The following is a 23,092-nucleotide window of genomic DNA, read 5'->3' as shown; positions in this document are numbered from 1 at the left end:
CCAAAATAAGAGAAATAGCACAGGGGTTCGGTGTGTGCCTTGCATGTGGCCAATTCTACCCTCAAGCCCTGGGAACCACATAAGGTTTTCTGAATGCTGGCATAAATTTCCTCTGAGCACAGAGCCCTGAGCATACACCATACTCCCCTCCTTAAAGTATTAGTTCCAGGTCAATGATGTATATTTTCTTTGCAAAACCTCAGATCATAACTGAAGAAAGATAGGAGTTTTCTTGTGGTACTAAATCTACAAGCTTGCAACACATGTAATAATGTACTGCTAACACAGCAAGCCATGCTAGTCATTTACAAACAAAGCAAGCATTAGTAAATCTCTATGGTCCCCTGCTTTATGTTTTGAAAGTTTCCAGTTATGAATATATAGATTACTCCCAAAATGTAGGGAGCTGCAGTTATAATAAAGACTTAATGCAGAAGCTTTAAGTCCATACCAATATTAGTTACCTGAAAATCAAACTGTCCTCAGTTCCTACATATTCTTCTAAATTGCAGATACATGTTGCAGGAGGATACATATGATGAAACAAATACTGTTCTCTGAGCACACTCGTCTTACATTTTTTTACAATAACCCTCTTAAATGCTCAACCTCATTACCATCTTCCCTAGCAAGACTCCCCTATCCACATGTATGATTCCTTCTCCCCCTACAGAAATGCTTTATGGTACTTCTCTCTGTGTGCTAACATTTGTGTTCAATACTCATGTCCTACTCTCCCAGAGAAAATGCACTTTCTGGCAGAGCAGGAAGCACATGTTTTTAAAAGGTTTTTATTGAAACCACTGTGATTTACAAAGTTCTTCATAGGCAGGTTTCAGACATATAATAAATTACGGCCAATCCCACCACTATTTTGTCCACCTCCCTCCACCAATGAGGAAATACATCTTATGGAGTCTCCTGATTCTTATGGTTGATTTAAGCTATCAGAAAGATGCTGATCTCTCTACCTCTTTGTACCTTTTGCAAAGCCCTTGGAAAGAAGAAAGCCCTTGGGAAACCCTTGGAAGGAGGCCATATTATTGGCCACATTTTGACTGTTGGAGGAAAACAAACTGTAAATTGCCTTCCCTGTCTCCAAGAGTTTGGAATTGACTCATAAAGGTCCTAGTTACATAAGGCAAACACCCAACTAGCAGGCAGGGAAAGTTTTAGGCCACAATGATTAAAACCCAGAAGAATAGTGGGAGAACTTGACATCTGGAAGGGTCTTGAAGATAAACATTAGATATGCTGAAAAGCTAATAGAAGTGTGTACTGGAGATGAGACAGAAATGACAGAAGATGAGTCAGAAACTGCCTGATTACCATCCATCTGACTATACTTTAAACCTTGCAACTTTACTTTCTTTTTGATTCTCCAAAAAATTTGAAGAGAAATGTCTAGTATAAATGCAGGCCCACTAAGAGTCCCCTATTTTTCAATCATGAATCCAAAGCTCTTTACCCAACTTCTTTGATCACTGGCCAATTTCTATGACAAACAGGTGTGCCTTCCAGACTTACCTGAATATTTACTCCTTAAAAGCAAGGACAATGATTTATCCCTTTGTGTCTGTTTTAAGTTATTAAGGCAGTGATAGCACAACAAGGCAAAGTTCATAATTCATTAAATGCAAAATACTTTTGCTAGTATTTCTAGCAAAGTTCATAATTCATTAAATGGTCAAGAAATTCAGTACATATTAAGCTTCTGTTGATATTTATTGCTTTGATGAGCAAGTCAAAGGAGCTGGATTAGAATTTTGAGAAAGATTAAACATTTCAGTGCCTTGCAACATTGTTCTTCCAAAAATGATGTGGCACAGTGTGACTTTAACATAAGAAGCACAAAATGAATGAGGAAAATTCACAGCTGAGGAAGAACATGCAGGAAGAATTAAAAGATTCTTGACTAAAAGAGACACAGGACTGAGCCAAGAATTGGACAAGTTGCCATCTACTCTAGCCATAGGAACATCTGGAATAGTGAACTAACAGAAGTCCAGTTTACATGTAACCACATTCCAAATGACCAAAGATATTTTAAGGATATAAAAACCAAATGTGGCAAGGAAAGGATGAAAATGAAGTAAATAGTTAGTGTCATGTGAATCATTACCAATTATGAAAATAATTTGCCTACTCTTTTTCTACCCTTTCAACTTCAGAAATCACATTAAAATACACTTTCAAGGATATTTCTTTTCAGAACCACAAATGCTAGAAATTAGGCTGTATAATAAAATGAAATTTGTAACATGTAAGTCAGAGGCACAACATACTAGGATATGTCAGAGCTTTCTGAGTCACACCCAAAAGTGGCTGGGGACTACTCCCTACCGTACTCTGTAGTAGTTCCTAGCTGGTTAAAAACCAAGTAGGCCAAGGACCAATTGGTTTTAAGTATTGAATCAAGGGCCCTTGTATGCAAAGCAAATGTTATAGCCCTTTGTGCTAGCTCTTAGCCCAATTGATCTTAATTAACTTCCAGCTCTGCAGAAAAAGAAGGGCAATATGCAGACAAGAAAGATAAATTTCTTCCTTTTCTTCCTTCCAGCCTTTTTTTTCTCTTTCTTCATCCTAAATTTTATTTTTAATTGGTTCACCATAAATCATAATTAAAATGTGTCAATGGTTGAGTTTCATACAATGTTTCAACACCCACTCCTTTACCATTCATTTCCTGCCACCAATGTCTCCCATTTTTCTCTGGCCTCCACCACACTTCCAGCTGTCCTCTATAGCAAACACTTTCTATTCTTTCACTCCCCAGCTTGCATCCTTTCTGTATTTTAGGCATCATGATTTGCAATACTGTTACTGAGAGAGTATCATTCATATTACTTTATCTCCTTTCAGCACCTAGTTTTAATCAGAATGATCATTTCAACTTGCTTCTTTTTTACATCAGAGACAAGTCACTATAGTTACTAATTACTACAATTGAGCAATAGGTACATAGGGTATTCATTACATTATTCCTTCCACATACATATATGTATATATACATATATTCTTGAAAAGTTTCATTAAAGAGTTCAAATTTAAAGAAAAAAATTAGCTCAGAGGAATATAATATATCTAAACCTGCTTTAAAGTGAAAAAGCAAACATAAAAACAACCCAAGATCCTAACTAACTTAATTGCAGCTAGCAGGGGTGAACATAAACATGAAACAAAGAATCAAAAACTCAACAGAGAAATATTTTAGAACCACTCTAATAAGCTTTCAACTACTGAAAGCATTCACTTGCCATTTCTTTTCTAAGAAATATATCTAAGAGGACAAAAGTAAATATCCATAATTGAGGTTCATTATGTGTTGGAATAATTGTAAATGCCTTATTTGTAGGTCATGTAATCTTCTATTTCTGATTACTCCATTTCACAGAAGATGAAACAGACACAGTTAAAATATAGCAACTAAAGAAGATGTCATTTCTAAGCACATGAAAAGTATATTAATTACGTTTTATAATACCATACCTTCATGTGCAAACCATCACCAAAATAGGCACCAGATAACATATATTTGTACCTGGAGTAAAACCATGTATGTTTTCTTTTAACATTTCCTGGAATACAAGAAAAAAAACTTATCTTCAACCATTTTCAACATAAATTCTTTTAATAATGAGAAATACTGGAAGCTGAATATCTAATTTAATTGAGAAAGAGAGCTAGAAGCAGAAAACGTTCTCCACTTACAAATTAATGAGGTGCTGAGAGGCAATACACAGATGATGAAACACCCTGCAATAATGGGGACTGGAACAATGAACTCAAATGGCTGGGCTTATGGAAAAGCAATGGATATAATATCCTGCAGGGCATAAGCCTATTTCCCAATAATTTGGCTCAACTGTTCCTGACAATGCAGAGAATTCTATTGTGTACATTCAGACAGTGTGGTGGAAAATGGCATCAAAGACCTAATTTGATGTCTATCAGTGACTCTGGTCACTGGTGTGGAGAGGCACCACGATGAACACAGTGATGCACCAAGAAATGTGTATATGCCAACTATTGAGTCTCATTTTCTCCTGATTTGTGGGTAATGTTCTTATTTTTAAAATACCAAACTAGGGTCAGAGAGATAGCACAGGAAGTAAGGTGCATGCCTGCCTTGCATGCTACTGACCCAAGTTTGGCACTGCCCCTAATGGTCCCTTAAGCAGCACCAAGAGTCACTCCTAAGTACAGTGCCAGAACTAGCTCTTGAGCACTATAAGGTATGGCCCAGATCTCTCCCTTCCAAGTAGAATGAAATAAAACATTAAATTTATGTGATAGAATATGTTTTTGATTGAAAAATGACAAATAAAAATTCATTACTAGAACTCTATAATAACTGAGTACACACTTAAAATAGAGCTGGAGGGTAACAGGACAAATGTTACCTGTAACCTCAATTTGCTTAAACTGTAACTGCATGGAATATGACCTTCAGGTTGTAATCAATATCATGCTGTTAGAAATTTTTAATTTTTTAATGATACTTACTCGACATTATTTCACAATGTACACATATAAAATAAGTAAGCCTAAAATTAAAGTGGTGTTCTATATTAATCTTAAATTAAAAAAGAATTGTATGAAAAATAATCCCAAATGGTTTTTAACATCTTTCAGCTCAAAATTTATGATTTGTGCAAGAAATTCTTATAAATGTGGCATGTGAATATGTAAAATACACCCATACACATAGAGGTAACTAGATATCTCTATTCAGACAGTTTTTTATTTACAATAAATTCTTTTGCCTTTCAGGTATTCAAACCACAATGTATGTGTACTTGTAAGTTGTGAGTCAATTTTTTGATTGGTTGGTTTTGGGGCCACAGCTGACGATGCTCAGGTTTTACTCCTAACTGCCTTCAGGGATCACATCAGATGGTGCTCAGGGGACCATATCAGGTACCATGGGTTGATCTTAGTTTGACTACATGAAAAGCAAGTACTTATAAGTGCCTTATCCACTATAATGTCTCTTTGCTCCTTGTGAATCAGTTTTAAGTCTTCAAAAATAAACTGAACATAAAACAGTATCGGTCAAATATGCCTGACAGCTTCTGTCATAGGATGTGTCCAAGTGTGGTCTGAAAGTTGGATATAAAAATCCTATGTGTTGTAAGATAGGATTTTTAAAATTTAATTTATATGTCATATTATTATAGAATGAAAACAAAAAAAAAGCTGAGAATAGTTCTTGTCTAGGATTCTCAGGTTTGAATATAAATGGTAGTGCAGAAATATTAGGCAAAGAAAATGGCTTTTTCAGCTCTGCTAAGAGACAGTTCTTGTTTTTTTTCAATCACAAGCATGCTGTTTGGTGATCCTGTTAACTTACAGAGAAAAATTACAAAACAACTTCATTTGGAGTGAAGAAGTTAGAGAAACAGAGAACACATATTACTAGCAGGAAAAGTAAAGGAAATCTCCTAGGAAGAAAAGATTGTACCTCTAATCTCATCAAAGGGATTATAAACAAAGCCCTACATTTTCAATCAATACCTTCTACCATCTCATTCTACCCTTCCAACTTTTTCTAATTTTCTCCTCAATTAATCTACTGAAAATTGTATATTTACAAGCTACTGATCCACCAAAAATTCTTATCTCACCAGTCAGCAATCTGTGACACAATGAATGCACTCAACTGACATCTGCTAAATTGACTAAATAAATCAAATTTGGGCAGGAATAGAGTCTTTGGATAAAGAACTTGAATGCAATCCCAATTTCTCTTCTCCTATTCCTTTGTTTTAAATGAAACTGCTGTTGTTTTAAGAAATCTCATATTATTTAAAAATAAAAACAATAAAATCTGTATATTCATTTTTTTATTTGCTCCTAAGGGACTATTATGCTAGTTTTGTTCTACTTATAAGATTTCAAGTTACTTAGGCCAGTGTTTGGATATTATAACAGTTCATTAAGGCAACTGGCCACTTTAGGCTGTTAAATTATGAATAATTTAGTTATTTTTAGAATGTTTTCATGATGCACTTTCTCCCTCTAATACCAAACAGAGGACTTTAAGAAGCTCTTTGGGTTTTTTCCCCCATCAAAGGATTACAGAAGAAAATGATAACAGAAAGAGCATCCATTATGACCTCCCTCCTACAATTGAGGGTATCTTATAACATGTACACCAAAATGGACTAAAAACAAATTGGGCGAATCTCGACTATAGGCCTCCCTTCCCCAACTCTTACCTAAATATAATTCTTTCAATAGAAAAAATAATGTCTGCAAAAAGAAAACAGAAGCTCTCTCTGAGTAGACAGAGGATACAAAGTCCATGCTTACCCTGTTCCCATTCCCTTGCCAACAGCAAGCCATCCTCAAGTAGTTACTAAATGACCACCAAGATGCAGAGGTCAGAGCTAAGCCTCAGAAAAAGTGCTTTGTGAGGTCTGATTTCTAGAAATTCTCAAGGACAATGAGCTTGTACATCCTTTTACCTGCAGGAACCACAGTAAGTTCTAGTTTTAGGCAGGCTGCAGTAACAAAAGGCTGATGGATTCCTCAACAGACATTTATAGTCTCACAATCGTGCAGATGACAGATGTTGGGGAGATCTGGATGGTTCGCATCACAAAGTGGTTCTCTTTCTGGCTTTCTTCACTCTCTCAGTGGCCTCAATTCACCTCTTGGGGTGAACAGAGAGTTCACTTTTATTTCAAATTCTTTTTAGTAAAGGAGGGAGGAGTTGAGCAACCACTGGTGGTATTTAAAGATCACTCCTGGTAGTTCTTGGAAGTCTGCAGTGCGGGGGATGCAACCAGGGTCAGACACATGCAAGGCAAGTGTCTTAACTCTTTTAATATATCCCTGGTCCAAGAAAGAGCTTCCAGTAAGCTCTCCTTGTATCTAGCTGAGAAGAGCCCAGGTTTCATTAGGATGTGCTCTACCTTCATGAATCTCATTCAACCCAGTCACCTGAGAAATTTCCCAGCTTCTAAATTCCATCACACTGGGGAGTGTGAGTTCAACATATGAACTGCAGAGAAGGACCCCAGACTCAGTCCACAGTAGTCCTCACAAAATCAAAGACCATCCACCATGGTGTTGAATTTACTAATAAAGAAAGTAAAGGTTTTTTTTTTTAAATAGTCATTTTGTAGAAACTCAAGCAGAATCAGAACTATTATATGCATAAGGAAAAAAAACAGGGAATTGGGAATAAAAATGCTGAGTTAACAAATACTTAGTAAAAATCTAAACCAACTTGAATTTTTAATATTTTTCTCCTTGAACTGCCTAAGTTGAAGATGACCAAGGAAATTAGAATTCTAATATTCTAATGACTGTTAGAATAATTATAACAATACCGACAAGATGGCCAGTAGCAGGCATGTGAAGTAGGAAGAACATAGAGTAACATTAATTACCAAAGAGCAATATTTCTCACATCATATTAAGCCAACAACTGACACATATAATGTGCAGTTTATATCAAGCAGTCTTTTGGACAAACAAGTTTCAAGAATGAAATGAGTTAGCGAAAGGTCAGAATGAGGTCATGATCATGAGCTCAGCTGGTTTCATTCTGTCCTGGGACCACAGACTTCTAACATTGGCCTCTCTCACTCAGCCAGCTGTCTCTGAAACATCTGTGCGTGGGTCAAAAGAGGGACTGAATGAAAAAAAAATATTCACCACTATTTGGAGAGTAAAATGAATCACTGAGTAGCACTGTACATGGTAGGGTAACAGTAATGTTTTAAGGGGTGGGCATAAAAAATGCTAGGATATAGTAGATAGATAGCTTCATGAAGTTGAACAAAAAATGCAGATTAACATAGAATTCTGCGTGCAATTCAGTCATTGTTCAATTACAACAGCAATTTCTGGAAATAACTAATCAAGACAGATGATAACCAGACACCCCAAACAGATGAATAAGTATAATTAACAATTGATTCTATTTCTGCTGGAGTAGAAGTAGGATTAATTTTTAGTCCCTACTTCTGCAGGGATAAAATCAATACAACTCACTGAAATGTATCTTAAAAAATATATTACTTTATAAGCATTTGAGCGAGGAGATAAAATTTTGTGAATTTTTTTTCTGCTTAAAAAAATCAATAAGAAGCATGGAGCTAAAAAACTAAAGGCAAATAACATTTTCCAAGCCAAAAATATTCAATTCCATAAACAAGTCTTCATTGTGTCTAATTAAAGGGGGGAAATGTTAGATTTCTTATAAAGAAGTGACCGAAGACCTTAAAATAATCAGTAAAGGGCCCGGAGAGATAGCACAGCGGCGTTTGCCTTGCAAGCAGCTGATCCAGGGCCAAAGGTGGTTGGTTCGAATCCCGGTGTCCCATATGGTCCCTTGTGCCTGCCAAGAGCTATTTCTGAGCAGACAGCCAGGAGTAACCCCTGAGCACCATGGGGTGTGGCCCAAAAACCAAATAATAATAATAATAATAATAATCAGTAAAGAACATTCTAGATATCTATGTTTCAGTTCATAATCACTGCACCCTAGTTTTCAGTCCAGAAATTGGTTTATAACCTTTCAACAAACAATTGTAGACAGTTTAGTAACAGATGATTTTTAAAGTAATACAGGCATTTTCAAAAAGATTTCCTAATAGCTAAATACCCCTATTCTTACAAAAATATCTGCAGTGACTATGGAGTGAGATAAAGCCATTCAAAGCATCATTACAAAGAATAAGTCAAACACCATTTGAAACTTCTGAATGATTATCCCTGCACATTTTTCTACTTTTCCCAAGTCACTTCAAAACATTCTATCCCATGATTTCCTTCAGCAAGCAACTCACCAACATATAAAATTTCATGCTTTTCTAAATCCACTGAGTGGGACTGTGAAGAATATTCTACTGATCCCACTGACACTACACATCTCTATTTGCTTAGTTCAGTGACTCAATACATCTTTATCTACTAAGAATTCCTCTGCCCACATCATGCCAGGCTACACCACCTCCTGAGCAAGACAGTCCTGTCTTGAGTCCTTGTATACATGACAACTGCCCCAGAGGTAATGTCTGACTCTAATGTGAGGCTATCCAGAATGCCTCCTTGCAATTATAACGCACACTGACAAGAGGTAGGGTGTCAAGTTGAGTTGACCGACTCCCACAGTTATGTATAGACATTCTCCCTACCTTCAAAGGGAAAGCCCAGTTTACCAAGGCCAAATGATGTCAAAGATAGAGAAATGCCAGACCACCGTGTTTCAATTCAGAACCTGGAGACATCCTCTAAGTCTCTTTAAAAATTTATTTAAGGGGGCCGGACGGTGGCGCTAGAGGTAAGGTGCCTGCCTTGCCTGCGCTAGCCTAGGACGGACCGAGGTTCGATCCCCCGGCGTCCCATATGGTCCCCCAAGCCAGGAGCGACTTCTGAGCGCATAGCCAGGAGTAACCCCTGAGCGTTACCGGGTGTGGCCCAAAAACCAAAAAAAAAAAAAATTTATTTAAGGTGCAGAGTTATGCAGCGGAAACATGCTTGGCCCATTTAAAATATTGGTTAATCTACTCCTGCTGCCAAGTACTTGACCATTTGCAGGAAAAATAATATTTTCCATGCATATAAACCAAGTGAAAATTTTGTGATCTGGAAATACAAATGCTCTATAATGAACCCACCATTTCCTCTCCTTCCCCAAAACTCAGTCACCTAGACCTCATTTCTCCTTACATTTTAGAGCCTCATTTCTTTCATGGGGCATGTACCTCCTTCCTCTGGTTTAACCTACTCATCTTTTAGAATGATGTTTCTTCCCTTTAAAAATCAAAAGCTCTAAATACAACAAGTGTCTTCCTTTCCTTTGAATTGCCCTCTTTACCTTTACATCTTTCCAAAGAGTTGATAGATGTCTTCACTCCCCAATCATGCCGTTCTTGCCACAGAGCATTTTGCTTCTCTATGTTATTACATAGAAAGGGCTATTCCAAGGATCAACAATGCCTTTTAATTTGCCAAAGGAGAAGTATGTTTTGTTTTATAGCAATGTGAGTGGTCATTATCTAGTGCCAGAGCAGTGCAATGCCAAGAAGTATCTTCCAGAACTGGAAGAAAGCAAGATTATGTGAGTCCACAATGTGTGTTCCAACTCACTTGCTTTGGATTTGAAGATTGTAGAAACCTGATAGCCAGGAAAAGGTTTCCTGTCACATGCATGTGGACCAGAAAGACTTCTGTTCTTGGCCAGGCTGGAAAAATAAATCTAAATGAAGAGTCCAAAGAAAACTTAAACAGCTATGGGCTACCTCATTAAGGAATTGAAAAAATCATTGATGTGTGTTCATTCTGCACATCATTATTTTTTCCTGTCATTATATTTCATCCACTTGAGTTCCAGAGCTTAACACCTCCTTGTTCTAAAACTAGGGTCTCTTTTGCCAATGCTTCTGCTTCATTGAGAGCATACTTTTTGCTCAGTTTCCCTAAGGTTCAGTACTAGGCTGGGCATGACAAGGGTAAAGTGTCTGGACCATCCTCACCAATGCTCAAAGGTTATTCCTGGCCCTGCCCTCAGGAATTACTACTGCAGATGCTAGTACAATATACTGTGAGAATATGGTGTTCACAGGGCAGAAAAGCTACCAGAAAGTTGTGCCAGAAGGATCATATTCAGCCACCAAGAAGTCAGAGGAGGAATCTGACTAACATAGCAGGAAAGTTGTTTTGATTTGTGTATGTGTGGTGGGGGAGGAGAAAGGGGACTGCTGTTATTATTGTTGTTATTGTTGTTGTTATTGTGACCCATGCTTAGTAATGACTCTCAGTAATGTTTGGGGTACCATATGGGGTGAAAGGTCTAACACAGCCCATTGAATTCTCTACAGAGCCCCAGAAATGTGCTTTTTTTGGATTTTAGTTTTTGGATTCTGGGCCACACACAAATGGGATGCACCAAAGGAGATGTACCCTTTTTAGTGCTTAGAGGTTATTCCTGGCAGGAAAATGTGGTGCTTGGAAGGGAACCCAGGACTTCACACATACAAGGCAAGAGCTAAACAAGCCCAGGTTTCAAGTGTAACATTTGAGTTTCGAGTTGTTACAGAATGAAGATAAAATTCATGGGGTTTTCAGCTCACATCGCTGGTACACTGGCCCTTTCTTCCTTCTTCAGTCCAACATTTATCTAATTTAGTTTAGGATTCTGGCCCGTGGAAGCCATAAGACATTTGTGGGTGGGAAAATGAGACAGGCAGTTAATACCAGAACTGCAAGGGAGTTACTAAGCTCTGCCACCCAGGGCCACTAACAGTGTGTTGAAACCTGAAACTGGGGAAAACCAATTTGTTGCTCAGCCTTGGAACAAACAACAAATAGACTACAGCAGAAAAAAAAAATGGCCCAGGAAATGAAGGGATCTCTGTGAGGAGTGGGAGAAAGAATGTTCCCTGAGTCATGAAGACTAAATTTTGCAAGGTCATCACACAAGTATGGACAATCTGATTATTCGTAAGTGACAACAAAGAAGAAAAGCTTAGATGTAAATTCTGACACACACATCAAAGGTCTTCCATAGACTGATATGGTCAACATTGTTAACTAAATGCAAGTCTAGCTTTCATTAAAAAGCAATGAACATTCAGAAAGCATGTCCAGTAAGTGAAATCGCCTCAAAAACCTGTACAATTCTGAATTACCCACAAAACAGTATTAGAAGAACTTAGAGGGGAAAAATTAACTAATTTGGCTGAAACACTATTTTATTAAAAAATGGTGATTTACAAAGTGATTGCCACTTGTGGTTTAGACATTGATGCTGTAGCACCAATCCTACCAGCAGGGTCAATCAGTGTTCCATTTCACCTTCTGGCCCCGTCTACTATCCTGACAGAGACATTGTAAAAGTTGGTAACTGTAGTTTGAAACATATTTCAGAAGCCATCATATATTTGAGCCAAAGTAAATTTATAATCATCCCTATTAAGTAGGCAGATGCTTTTGAAAGGAGATATTCAAAACTTAAATGATTTTTAGAGAAACATGAACAATTAACTTTTTTTAGTGAAGGATTATTCTTTTTATTGAAACTTACTTAGAGAGATGTGAGGGGAGGGGAAGAGAAAAATTGCATGTTCAAGAAAGAACACAGGCTTCTCCAGAGTGGAAATCAGCAAAGGACATCAAGACAAGCAAGTCTTCAAGGGACAACAGAGGCTTGAAGAGCAAGCTGAAAAACTATGTTTTTAAAGCATTGTGATAAAATTATTAAGATCAAATTTATTTTGATATATAATATAAAGTAAATGAGTAGTTTTCATAAGGAACAGTTAATGTTTAGATAATATCCAACCTTAGAGTGCTAACTCAAGTTACAGATATTTAATTGGTACATATTATGCACATATGTGAAAATATGTATATGTGCTTTCATATCTACAAATATAAATGACATATGCTATATGAAATTCTAAAAAAATTTACTTGGGGCTGGAGAAATAGAAGAGCAGTTACACTTGCCTTGCATGCTGCCTACCTGGGTTCAATTCCTGGCAATATATATATATATACTCCCAATCCCTGTTGGGAGTGATCTCTGAGCACAGAAACAGGAGTAAGCTCTGAGCACTGCTGGGCCCAAAACAACACGAAACCAAACCCCAAAAAAGTCCATTTTGTATCTGAAATTACTAAAGGAAGTGTTTAGTACATAAATTATTTTTAAAAGGGAGAGAAGAGAAGGAATACAGGGAAAATAGTAAAGTGAAACAATCACTATGAGCCCTATCATGAAAAATATTATAATTCAAGATGTTTCAAATCCACTTTAAAATAAAAAACTACAAAAAAAATTTCCACTGGAGCCAGAGAAATAGTACTGGGATGTGCCCAACATGGTTTGATGCCCAGCACTGCATGGCTGTCCAACTTGACTGGATGCATCTGATGTGACCGTGGAACATTTGAGGGAAGGACCCTGAAGGTCCCCAGCACTGCAGGTCCTTACCAGCATTGAAATCCGTTATTGACACGGAGGGGAATAATTGTACATTTCCAGAATCACCACAGCAATTCCTTTCTTTTTTTTTTTTGGTTTTTGGGCCACACCCGGTAACGCTCAGGGGTTACTCCTGGCTATGCGCTCAGAAGTCGCTCCTGGCTTGGGGGACCATATGGGACGCCGGGGGATCTAACCGCGGTCCGTCCAAGGCTAGCGCAGGCAAGGCAGGCACCTTACCTCTTTGCGCCACCGCCCGGCCCCGGCAATTCCTTTCAATGTTATTAAAACACAAACAATAATATTCCTAGGACAGGGAATTGTCTAGGAAGGAGCAAAGTTCCTGGTATTCCAGTTATTTTTAAACTGAATAAAGGAAGAATATGAAATAGCAAGGAAAGCAGATAGAGGAAAAATATGCAATAGATAAGGACTACTCAGATAGTGAGGGCTTGATTTTCAGGAGTTAAGAAATTTCAAAAGCAAACAGAGTACTGCTTACTAAAAACTAATCTTTACATGGTTTGGGGACCACAGCTGGTGGCAGTCAAGGGCTACTTCTGGCTCAGTGCTCAGGAATCATTTTTGGAAGTACTCAAGGAATCATTCACGCTAGGGACCCAAGCCTCATGCTATCCTTCACGTTCTCTCTCTCTCTCTCTCTCATTACATTTTTTCTAAGACTTATGCAAAGAAGATCAATCAAATCCAAAACTTTTAACCAAGAAATAGGAGTAGCAAGTGAGAGTTCTGAGTAACTTTTGAAGAATTTGAATGTTTAAAATTAAAAGCATTTCATATTTTCAAAATAAAAGTTAATCAATATTGTCAATATTGCAAAAAATAATATTAAACACAAACAGAAATAATGTCCAATCTATCTGATAACAGAGATCAAGAAACTTAAAATCAGGGGCCGAAGAGATAGCATGGAGATAAGGCATTTGCTTTGCATGCAGAAGGTCGGTGGTTCAAATCCCAACATCCCATATATCCCCTGAGCCTGCCAGGAGCGATTTCTGAGCATAAAGCCAGGAGTAACTCCTGAGTGCTGCCAGGTGTGACCCCCCCCCAAAAAAAAACAAAAACAAAAACCAACAAAATGAAACTTATAGGGTCCAGAGAGCTAGCATGGAGGTAAGGCATTTGCCTTTCATGCAGAAGATCATTGGTTTGAACCCAGGCATCCCATAAGATTCCCTGTGCCTGCCAGGAGCGATTTCTAAGCATAGAGCCAGGAGTAACCCCTGAGCACTGCCGGGTGTGACCCAAAAACCAAAAAAAGAAATAAAAAGAAACTTATAACCAGCCACTTTCAAATATAATACCATAACAGCAGGAGCTACAATGAGAATATATTCCAAGTATAAAAGTGCCAAGATAGCTTTTACTTTAGTTACTATTAGTTGTAATATGGAGCCATAATTATTTTTTTAATTTATGCCTATTGTAAGCTGAAGCAAGTAAATCACTGATTTTCTTTTTTATTGATTTTTGCCTTTGGGGGCCATACCCAGTGCTGCTCAGGGCTTAACTGCTGGCAGTCCCCAGGAGATTATATGTGTGCTGTGGAACAAACCTGGATCAGTTGTATCCTTTACCAGCTAAATTATTTCTTCAACCTTGGCCAGTGGATATTTTAATGGGTTAGTGAATCATTGAGGAATCATTATTTTACAGTATAAGAGAGAAATACTCTAAATATACATAAGCAACTCAATTTAAAAAAAGAAATAAATGCACAAATCCCAACAGAATTAGGGAGCCATCATAGAGGACTTACTTCTTGGCAGTATTGCAGGATGCCTTCCTTGGTGCCAATACAAGTTTTGGTCTTGGAGGGATCAGACTCCCATTTCCCATTCTGTACATTCATGTGCATGTTCAGCTTGCCACAGAACATGGCCACTTGAGGCTCTGCAAGCAGGCCAGCATTGCTGTCAGTGGGCACCTGAAAATAAAAACAGTTTCAGTTAGTTACAAAAATCAACACATCAGAGGTAGAGCATGCAAGAAGGGCTGCACTGGGGACCAACGGGAATAAGGCCATTGCCAAGTCCTTGATTATGAAGTAGCCCTGCCTTCCGGATGGCTCCAGGATGTGTATCCCAACCACGCATAAACCAGGGCTATTTTCACATGGAGACAGGAGAGCCATGTCCAAATGAATGCACTTTCATCAGAAGCCATCCATGCTGACATGAATGGGGTGAGTGGATTCGAACTCATATTACTGCCCCTAAATTGTGCACAGGAGAAAAGAAGACACTAAAATTGGCCCCATGAGAGGTTTCAGTTAAAGAAGTCGTTTCCTGACATTTCTTCTCACAGGAATGTAAAAATAGAACAAACATCTGTTCATTCTAGTCATCTTTATCTATACGAAATGTCAACCTTTGTATTTTTTTGTTGAGATACAGACTTGAATGCAAAGGCTGCTGGTAAAAATCTCTCAGAATACATTTTAGTTATATATTCTATAACTCGATAGTTCTGGCTGGGAAGGGATATTTAATAAAGTCTGTCAACAATGCCAGATGTAACCCATGGTTGCTGAGGCCACTAGCTGGGTCCCTTTCTAACCTCTGCTGAAAACAGAATCTCCCATTCAGCAATATATGCAAGGTCACATGGAAGCAGAATGTGCCATGCATTTAAATGCCACAGCTTTCCAGAAGCATTACAAGAAAATCCAATGCTTTAACTTAAACATCAGGCAACAAATTTAATCAAATTTAGTTGAAATTAGTAAGTGACAAATATTGTCAAAGAAATGTCAAGAAAATTAAATTAAAAAAAAAAAAAAAAAAGAAAAAACTTAAAGGCAAGGCCTGTTAGGAGGATAGAAACTGCCTGAAGAAACACAATGGTTTAAAGGAGAGTTGTCTTGACCCCAGAGTATAGCAAGGAGAATGAAATATTGAGTGGAGGAGAAGAAAAACAAGTATGAAAGAACAAGGATGGGGGACAGGGCCAAGTGGTCTCAGGTGCTTTAGTGGTGGCTAAAAAAAAAAAAGGACAGAACTAAATATTCAAGCCAAAGCCAACAACAGTAAAATCAAGGGACCCAAACTTTAATAATCTAAACTTTAAGTGGGCCTACTATACTGGCAGGCTGAAGGCAGTGGGGATGGTATGGGATGTACTTGGGGAACAGTGGTAGAAGGAGGTGGACACTGATATTGGGATTGGCCCTGATTCATTGTATGTCTGAAACCCAACTAAGAAGGACTTTGTAAATCACAATGGTTTCGATAAAATTAAATTAAAAAAAGAATTGAGTGAATAAATAAATCGATAATATATACTACATCATGACCTTTGACCTCAAGGAATGTATAATCCAGTAATGGTATCACTGTCATGTTCTGCTCAACTGTAAAACTATCTCCTGTCCTAGAGATTTCTAATTGTAAAGAATGTGGGTGCCTGATAATACAGTACACAGAAACACTAAGGGCCCTTCTCAGAATCACATCCTTTCAATCATCTCCAATACTAATCTCTAAGGCCATATTTGTCTGTACTTCGAGTTCTCTGCCATCTTGCCTGTTCCCCCTTGTCTATACAGAGAGACCTGTCAGGAAGTCTTCTCCCTAAAGAAAAATCACAGTGCCAATTTCTCTCTACTTTGGGAGCTGGCCTCCAAGAAGACTCTCTGAGAATGCCTTTGAAAATGGTCACTCGTGGGAGTGACATGCTGAGGTTGTGCCATTCGTACTGTGTCAGACTTGGTGTAACAAATGAAACAGAAGTAATGATACTACTTTCAAAGCAAGGTGAGAAAAGGCAGGTGGCTTCTCCCTAGCTCTTGAGTGTCACTATGGGAGGTCAGCTGCCATGATTTAAGGACCTTCCCCAAAGCATAGGAGCCCTGTCACAGGACCTGGAAGCATGCCAGAACCTCAGGCAAGCCCTCATGTGACCACAACTTTGGCTGACAAGACTGAAACCTCTAGAGAAAGAATCCATCAGAAGATCCTCCCCAATTCCTGACTCACAGTTAACTCAGAAAACAAATGTTGCTGTTTTAAACCACTACATTCAGTAAAACCTGTCCTATGACAAGAGACCAAATGGTTCCTGTCATTTCTCTAGCTCCACAATACAGTCACAAAATAGTCTTTGATCTCTTCCTAAATATAAGCAAACAGTGAAACTTTCTTCCATTATATTGTTCTCTTTAGAAGTTTCCTCCCTTATTAGGCCCTCTTTAAAAAAAACCTTGTGTCCCCACTAGAATTCTACCTTTTCTTAAGAACACACAGGAAATACCCCTCAACTGTACCCAAGATTACTCCACTCCATCATTCTAAAGTCCCCCTCAGAGATATATTGCCAAGTTGGGTAAGACTGTTCTAGAGCTGAACTTCTTAAACTCTTGGTTGTGACCCCATATAGGGTCACAAAAATGATGGCAACAATAAAAGTTTTCTGAATGAGAAATGATCAAAATTTACTTAAAAGCACTACACCATGGACATGAGGTGTTCCTGTCAGCACTAGCCCACACTGGATTTCTCCAGACAACAGGGGTGGTGAGAGGGAAAAGAAGCTCTTTCCTAGATGAAGAGTTGAGTTATTCTTTTCTCCAAGAGCAACATGGTAAATATTTTGTTTTCTGAGTCATGCTTGTGTCAATTGTGTCAAAAGTCAACTCAGATAACCAGCGATGTTTTTACATATTTATAAGATGTTTTATAGTAAGTTTTAATTATCAAATGGGCAAGAGGCCAGAAGTGGTCAGCTTGTTGACCACCACCACTCAAAGAAGAAACCATCTTCTGGCCATTTCTTTCAACCTATGATACCAGGTGATGTTTGAAACACTGACAGAGGTCCAGGTTTTCATTTGCTTATTAAATCCCCAATCACTCACTTGTTTTTCACACAAAACTCTTCTTTTCAACAGTTACATTCAATCTTCAGAGAAATCACATGTTATTTTTTTCCTCAGTTCCTCCATCATACATGAATTCATTACTGGAAATCTTTTCCCTTGGCTTCTGCTAGCTAAGGAACCCACCTGACTCTCCTCACTTGCTTCTATTTATCCCACTGCTGATTCAGTCCTGCAACCCCACAACAAAAAGGTTGTTGCCTCTCTTGAACCAACTTTTAAAATATCTGTGTTCTCACTCTTTCAATTCTTTGCTGCAGAGCTAGAACTCTGAAAATATCAAGAACAACAACATGGCTGCCACTCTCATTTCTTTCTTCATTCAAAAACAGGTGTCAGGCATATGCTTTTCATAGTTATGAAGACCAAACAGTAAGTGAGGGTAAAACTAACCCCTCATAATAAGATGACAAACCAATTCAGTTTGTTTGGGACTGAAGTGTTTCTAAGATGTCAACGAATTCGTGCTGAAACAGGAAACTGGTCACTCTGTGGAACAAATATACCAAAGGAATCTTCTTTCTTTTCTTCTACCTAGATTCTCCTCATTTTGCTGTCCTTTACTAGACTTGATGTTACAATTATTTTTAAGATCCTCTGTTGGCATTTTTCTATATGCCAAATACCAAATGGTGGTACTTAATTTTCACATCTGGTCAAATATATTGTGGTCCTATCTTATCCCTGGGAGAAATAGCTTTAGTATCCTTATAATAATTTCATTTTAACAGCATTAAGATAAACACATGCTATAGTTTAGAAGTGTTTTATTTGGGGTTTAATATAAATCATATATAAATATAATATTTTATATATATACATCCACATGAAGTCTATTATTAAGTTAAAAAATAAATGACGTAGGGCATTTGCCTTGCACGTGGCTGACCCGGGACAGACCCAGGTTCAATTCCTGGCAGACCATATGGTCCCCCAGCCTGTCTGGAGTGATTTCTTTGTGCAGATGCAGGAGTAACTCCTGAGCACCACTGGGTGTGGCAGCCCCCCAAAAAAGATGTAGAGATAAAACATAAGCATGCCCTGTTTTCTGAGAATAGAGTTTGGAACTTGAAAGATGGTATAGAAAGTAAAGGTCTTGACTTGCATGTAGCTAACCCCATTCAATATCTGGCACCTGTATATGATCCTCTGAACACTGCCAGGAGCTATCCCCAGCACTGAGACAAGATTAAGCCATCCCCATAAGTGGTCCAAATCCCACCCAAATCCCATCACCAAAACAGGTTCAGGGTACTTCAGGTCATGAGTTGAAATTTTGAGTTTAATCTCCAATACCTTAAGAAAAAAATATTTTTATTGGAGATATTGCAGATAGTCGAACCTGAGCAATAGTACATGTGTAGGTGTTTGCCTTGGAAAAGGCTGCCCCAGGTTGGATCCCAGCATCCCGTATAATCCCGAGTCCTTTGGAGTGATTCCTGAATGCAGAGCTGTAGTAAGCACCCCCTGGACACTGCTGGATGTGGTCCAGAATCAAAACAAAAGGGAGATAGTAAAATAAAATTAAAAAAAGTGGATAATAGTTGAAACTTTGAATGAAACTCTTAGGATCTTTATAGTTCAGGCAAACTATTCTACAAAAATCCAAATATGATTCTCTGTATATTGTTCACGTTCACATCTGCCTTTACAAGACAGCTAAATCACAAAATCCAAACTTTGAGGTAGAAATTCTTTCTGAAATCTGGCCCAGGTTTGTCTAAGAAGATTAGAGCAATTAGTTGAGAGATAGAAACTGAACCAGAAGCTTTTCTATTTTTAAGGCCCACCTGCAAAGACTTTCTTGTTTTTAAATAATATAACCCGGGCTCAGTTAATTAAAACAAGAAAAACAACCCACAGGATCCTCACCTGTATCAAATAACTCATTTGAAAAACAAAGCCTGGTTGCTAAGAGCAACACTAGATGGCATTTGGCCAGAAGGGGAAAACACCCTCTCCTCACCAGCCATTTCTAATTTGCTTTGGAAAGTTCCAGTTCACTCTGAAACTTGCATGCACATTATGTGCAGGTGCTCACACAGGACAGAACCGAGAGCCCAGAGTTCCAAAGGTTTACTCAAATCCATCCCCAAAAAAGTGGTTTAATAAATGGGTTCTATTTAAGACCTGTTAATATAGAAACCCAAAAATGAAAGCTTTGGATTCTAGAATAGTTATGTATTGACATTGAAAACACCTAATCAGTCAAAATCATTCTCCAAAGATAATTGATCTTTATTTTTTGTTTTGAGGCCATACCTGCAATACTTAGGGCATACTCTTGGCTTGTCTTCAGGGAATACTGCTGACTGTGTGAGTGGGGAGAGGTGGATATGACTGAGGGCTCAGGGGACCACATGTCTTGCTGGGGGTGGAACCCAGGTTGACCTTATTCAAGGTAAGTTCTCTATCTGCTATACTATGGCTCCAGCCCACTTTTATTTTTGGCAGGGGTGGTGGTGAAGGGCACAATAGTTGCTGTTCAGGGGTTATTCATGGCTCTACACTCAGGGATCACTACTAGTGGGTTCAGGGGGCCATGTGGAATGCCAGGAATCAAACCTGAGTTGGCCTTGTGCAAGGCAAACATCCTAAACACGGTGCACAATCTCTGGTTCCTCAACCCATTATTTTTTTTATCACTTTTATTTTCAGTAGGAATATATATATATACATATATATATATGTATATACACACACACACACACACACACACACACACACACACACACACCTGGGAACATGGAAAATACAACCACTGAAATCATGATTACACTTAACTTGTTACAGCATTTTCTAAGAGAACTGAAAGTTACTTTCCCAAAATCTCAGACACCACCTAAAAGATTAGAACCCTGATGGAGCTGGCCTTTCATTTCTCAGAGGCTGATGGGGAAGATAATTCCTGTCCATGAAATGACTTTCCACTGACATCATAGGACTAAAGATGCTTTCCCATGGGAAAAGTGTTTGGTGACAATGAACAAATGTTCAATGAACAGCCAGAAACAATGAAGGCTGCAGACACAGCTCCAAAAGCAAAGCTGAACTGAGCTCAGGTTCTTTCAACGGTAAGATGCCTTTGCTCCCAAGAATATATTTGTATTTCTATTTTTATGTCACAAGACACAGAGGACTGAAAGGAAAGTGGGTTTTCCAATGCCAGGGCATATCCTTAAAAACATTGGGGAAGTGAAAAGAAACAAACATAAACATCTATATCTGATCTGGGCCAATTTGGAGAGTTGCACTGGAAAATTATACCTCCAAAGGATTGCATTTACAAGTAAGTGCAAAGCCAGCATCATGAACCATTTCTAATGCTATCTTTCAAACTGGGAGTTTCCTTTTCACCCAGAGTTTCTCTCTTTATTATCATCAAGGAGATCAAAATTCCTTATAGAACAAGCTTGGCAGCATTCCTCTCCTCACTCCCAACCAAAAAGGAGAGGGAACAAGGAAGTCTCTGTTTCAGGAGCTCAAAAGTTTCACTCAGCAAGGAGTGCTCAGATCCACAGCTCAGTTACATTTGTGGATTTGTGGAATTTTAAGGTTTGGGGCTAAATGAAATTCATCTGGTTTTTCACACTGGCCTGAATAGCTAGTCTCATAACATGAAGTATATGGTACTTTTTTAATCACTTCACGATTTCCTCTACTCAGTTCTTGTATATTATCATTTTCCCAGTGCATACTGATATGATTTCTATTATGTCCATGTTTTCCTAACATAGTTTTCTCTTAACCTGGGCATAATACAGTTATCTGCACCAAAACAAATACTCTTCAATTTACTTTTAATTCAGGCATAGATTTCCACTTTCAACATAATAAACTGGTTTCTAGAATCACAATCTGGGAGATTGGAGAGTGTTCCCCTTTTCAAGGGAAAAATAAGTGCAATAGTTAAAGTTAAACATAAACAGATTTTTCCTTCTCTAAAGAAAAATACTCTCTGAGTTTCCTCTAACTACAGAAGCAGAACCAAAACATCTGCAAATGCCCATTTTTGTCTCTTAACTGAACTAAAATAAAAAGCATAGAATTGGAAGACTGTAAAAGTGCCCCCACCCCACCTCTGTGAACAGAGGGGAAAGCTTTGGTAAGGACGCAAACAAAGCAACACAAAGCAATGGGAGTAAGAAGACAGAGAGACAGAAACTGGACTTACTCATGCAAGAATTTTGTTGACATAACCAAACCCACTTAAACCAATTAAGAAGGAAAATTGCAATTGTGAGTGCTTGCCTGTGAGTGTCTGTCTCCTGTCCTGTCCCCTAAACCTCTGGGAGTGGGCCGAAAAGAGGCTCCAGAAGAGCACGGCAGCTCTGCTTCGCTATGAGGCCTAGCACTCTTTCTAAGAACGCCATTGCAACAAGAAGAAAAAAATCACACTAAGAACTGTGCTGGATTACTGAAGCCCAGCATTTCTCCCCAGACTGTCTTCTCTGCTGCATGCTCGGGCCTAAGATTAATCCTGTGTGAGGATTCATTCATGGAGGACACCCCTTCCTTAGAGGCAAGTCAACCCACACATGAAGGGCTGAGCCAGAGCAGCATGTCCACGTGCATCATTTAGCCAATGAATACCACAATACAAGTGTGACAATGGGGAAACAGCACAGGCCAGCATCAGACATAGAGAATGAAGATGACAATTCTGATGATCAGAAAAAGACCAACCAACTAATCAATCTCTCAGATAAGGAGTTTAGACAAGCAATATGGAAGATGCTCAAACAACTCAAAGAAACCATGGATCGAGTTGAACAGAACACTAATAAGAACCAAGAAAATATGAAGACAGAAATTACAAAACTCCAAACTGAAATAACAGGTCAAATAACGGGCCTGAAAAATTCAGTAAACGAATTGAATGACAAAATGGATAAGCTCTACACCTGCTAGGCAAACACCTTCATCGCTGTTGCATCTCCTGGCAACCTCTTTTTACCTTAGTTTCTGATTTTGAGGTCACATCTGGTGGTGCTCAGGACTTCTCCTGGTTCTGTTCAGAAATCATTCCTGGCAAGTTGGGAGAGTATATGGTTTGCCAGGAATTGAATCTGGGTTGGCTGTGTGCAAAGAAAAATGCCTTACTTAAACATGATCAACATGATCAACCACAGGGGCCAGAGCAATAGCATAGCAGGTAAAGCTCTGCCTTGCACACAGAAAACTTAGATTCGATTCTCAGCATCCCATAAGGCCCCCAGGCCCACCAGCAGTGAATCTTGAGCACA

General features: G+C 38.5%; 1 protein-coding gene across 4 annotated transcripts in view; it reads right to left on the bottom strand.

The window, feature by feature from the left end:
* The window catches only part of APP (amyloid beta precursor protein), a 310,266-nt gene that overhangs the window by 230,558 nt on the left and 56,616 nt on the right, over positions 1-23,092 (bottom strand). For all 4 annotated transcript variants that reach the window (XM_049785762.1, XM_049785763.1, XM_049785765.1 and 1 more), the window contains exon 2: positions 14,730-14,897. In XM_049785762.1, coding sequence (XP_049641719.1) covers positions 14,730-14,897 — 168 coding nt within the window. The remainder of the gene's footprint in view (positions 1-14,729; positions 14,898-23,092) is intronic.

This window comes from Suncus etruscus, chromosome 13, assembly GCF_024139225.1.
Source record: "Suncus etruscus isolate mSunEtr1 chromosome 13, mSunEtr1.pri.cur, whole genome shotgun sequence".
In the NCBI taxonomy this organism is placed as follows: domain Eukaryota; kingdom Metazoa; phylum Chordata; class Mammalia; order Eulipotyphla; family Soricidae; genus Suncus; species Suncus etruscus.
This window is presented reverse-complemented; position numbering and strand designations above follow the sequence as displayed.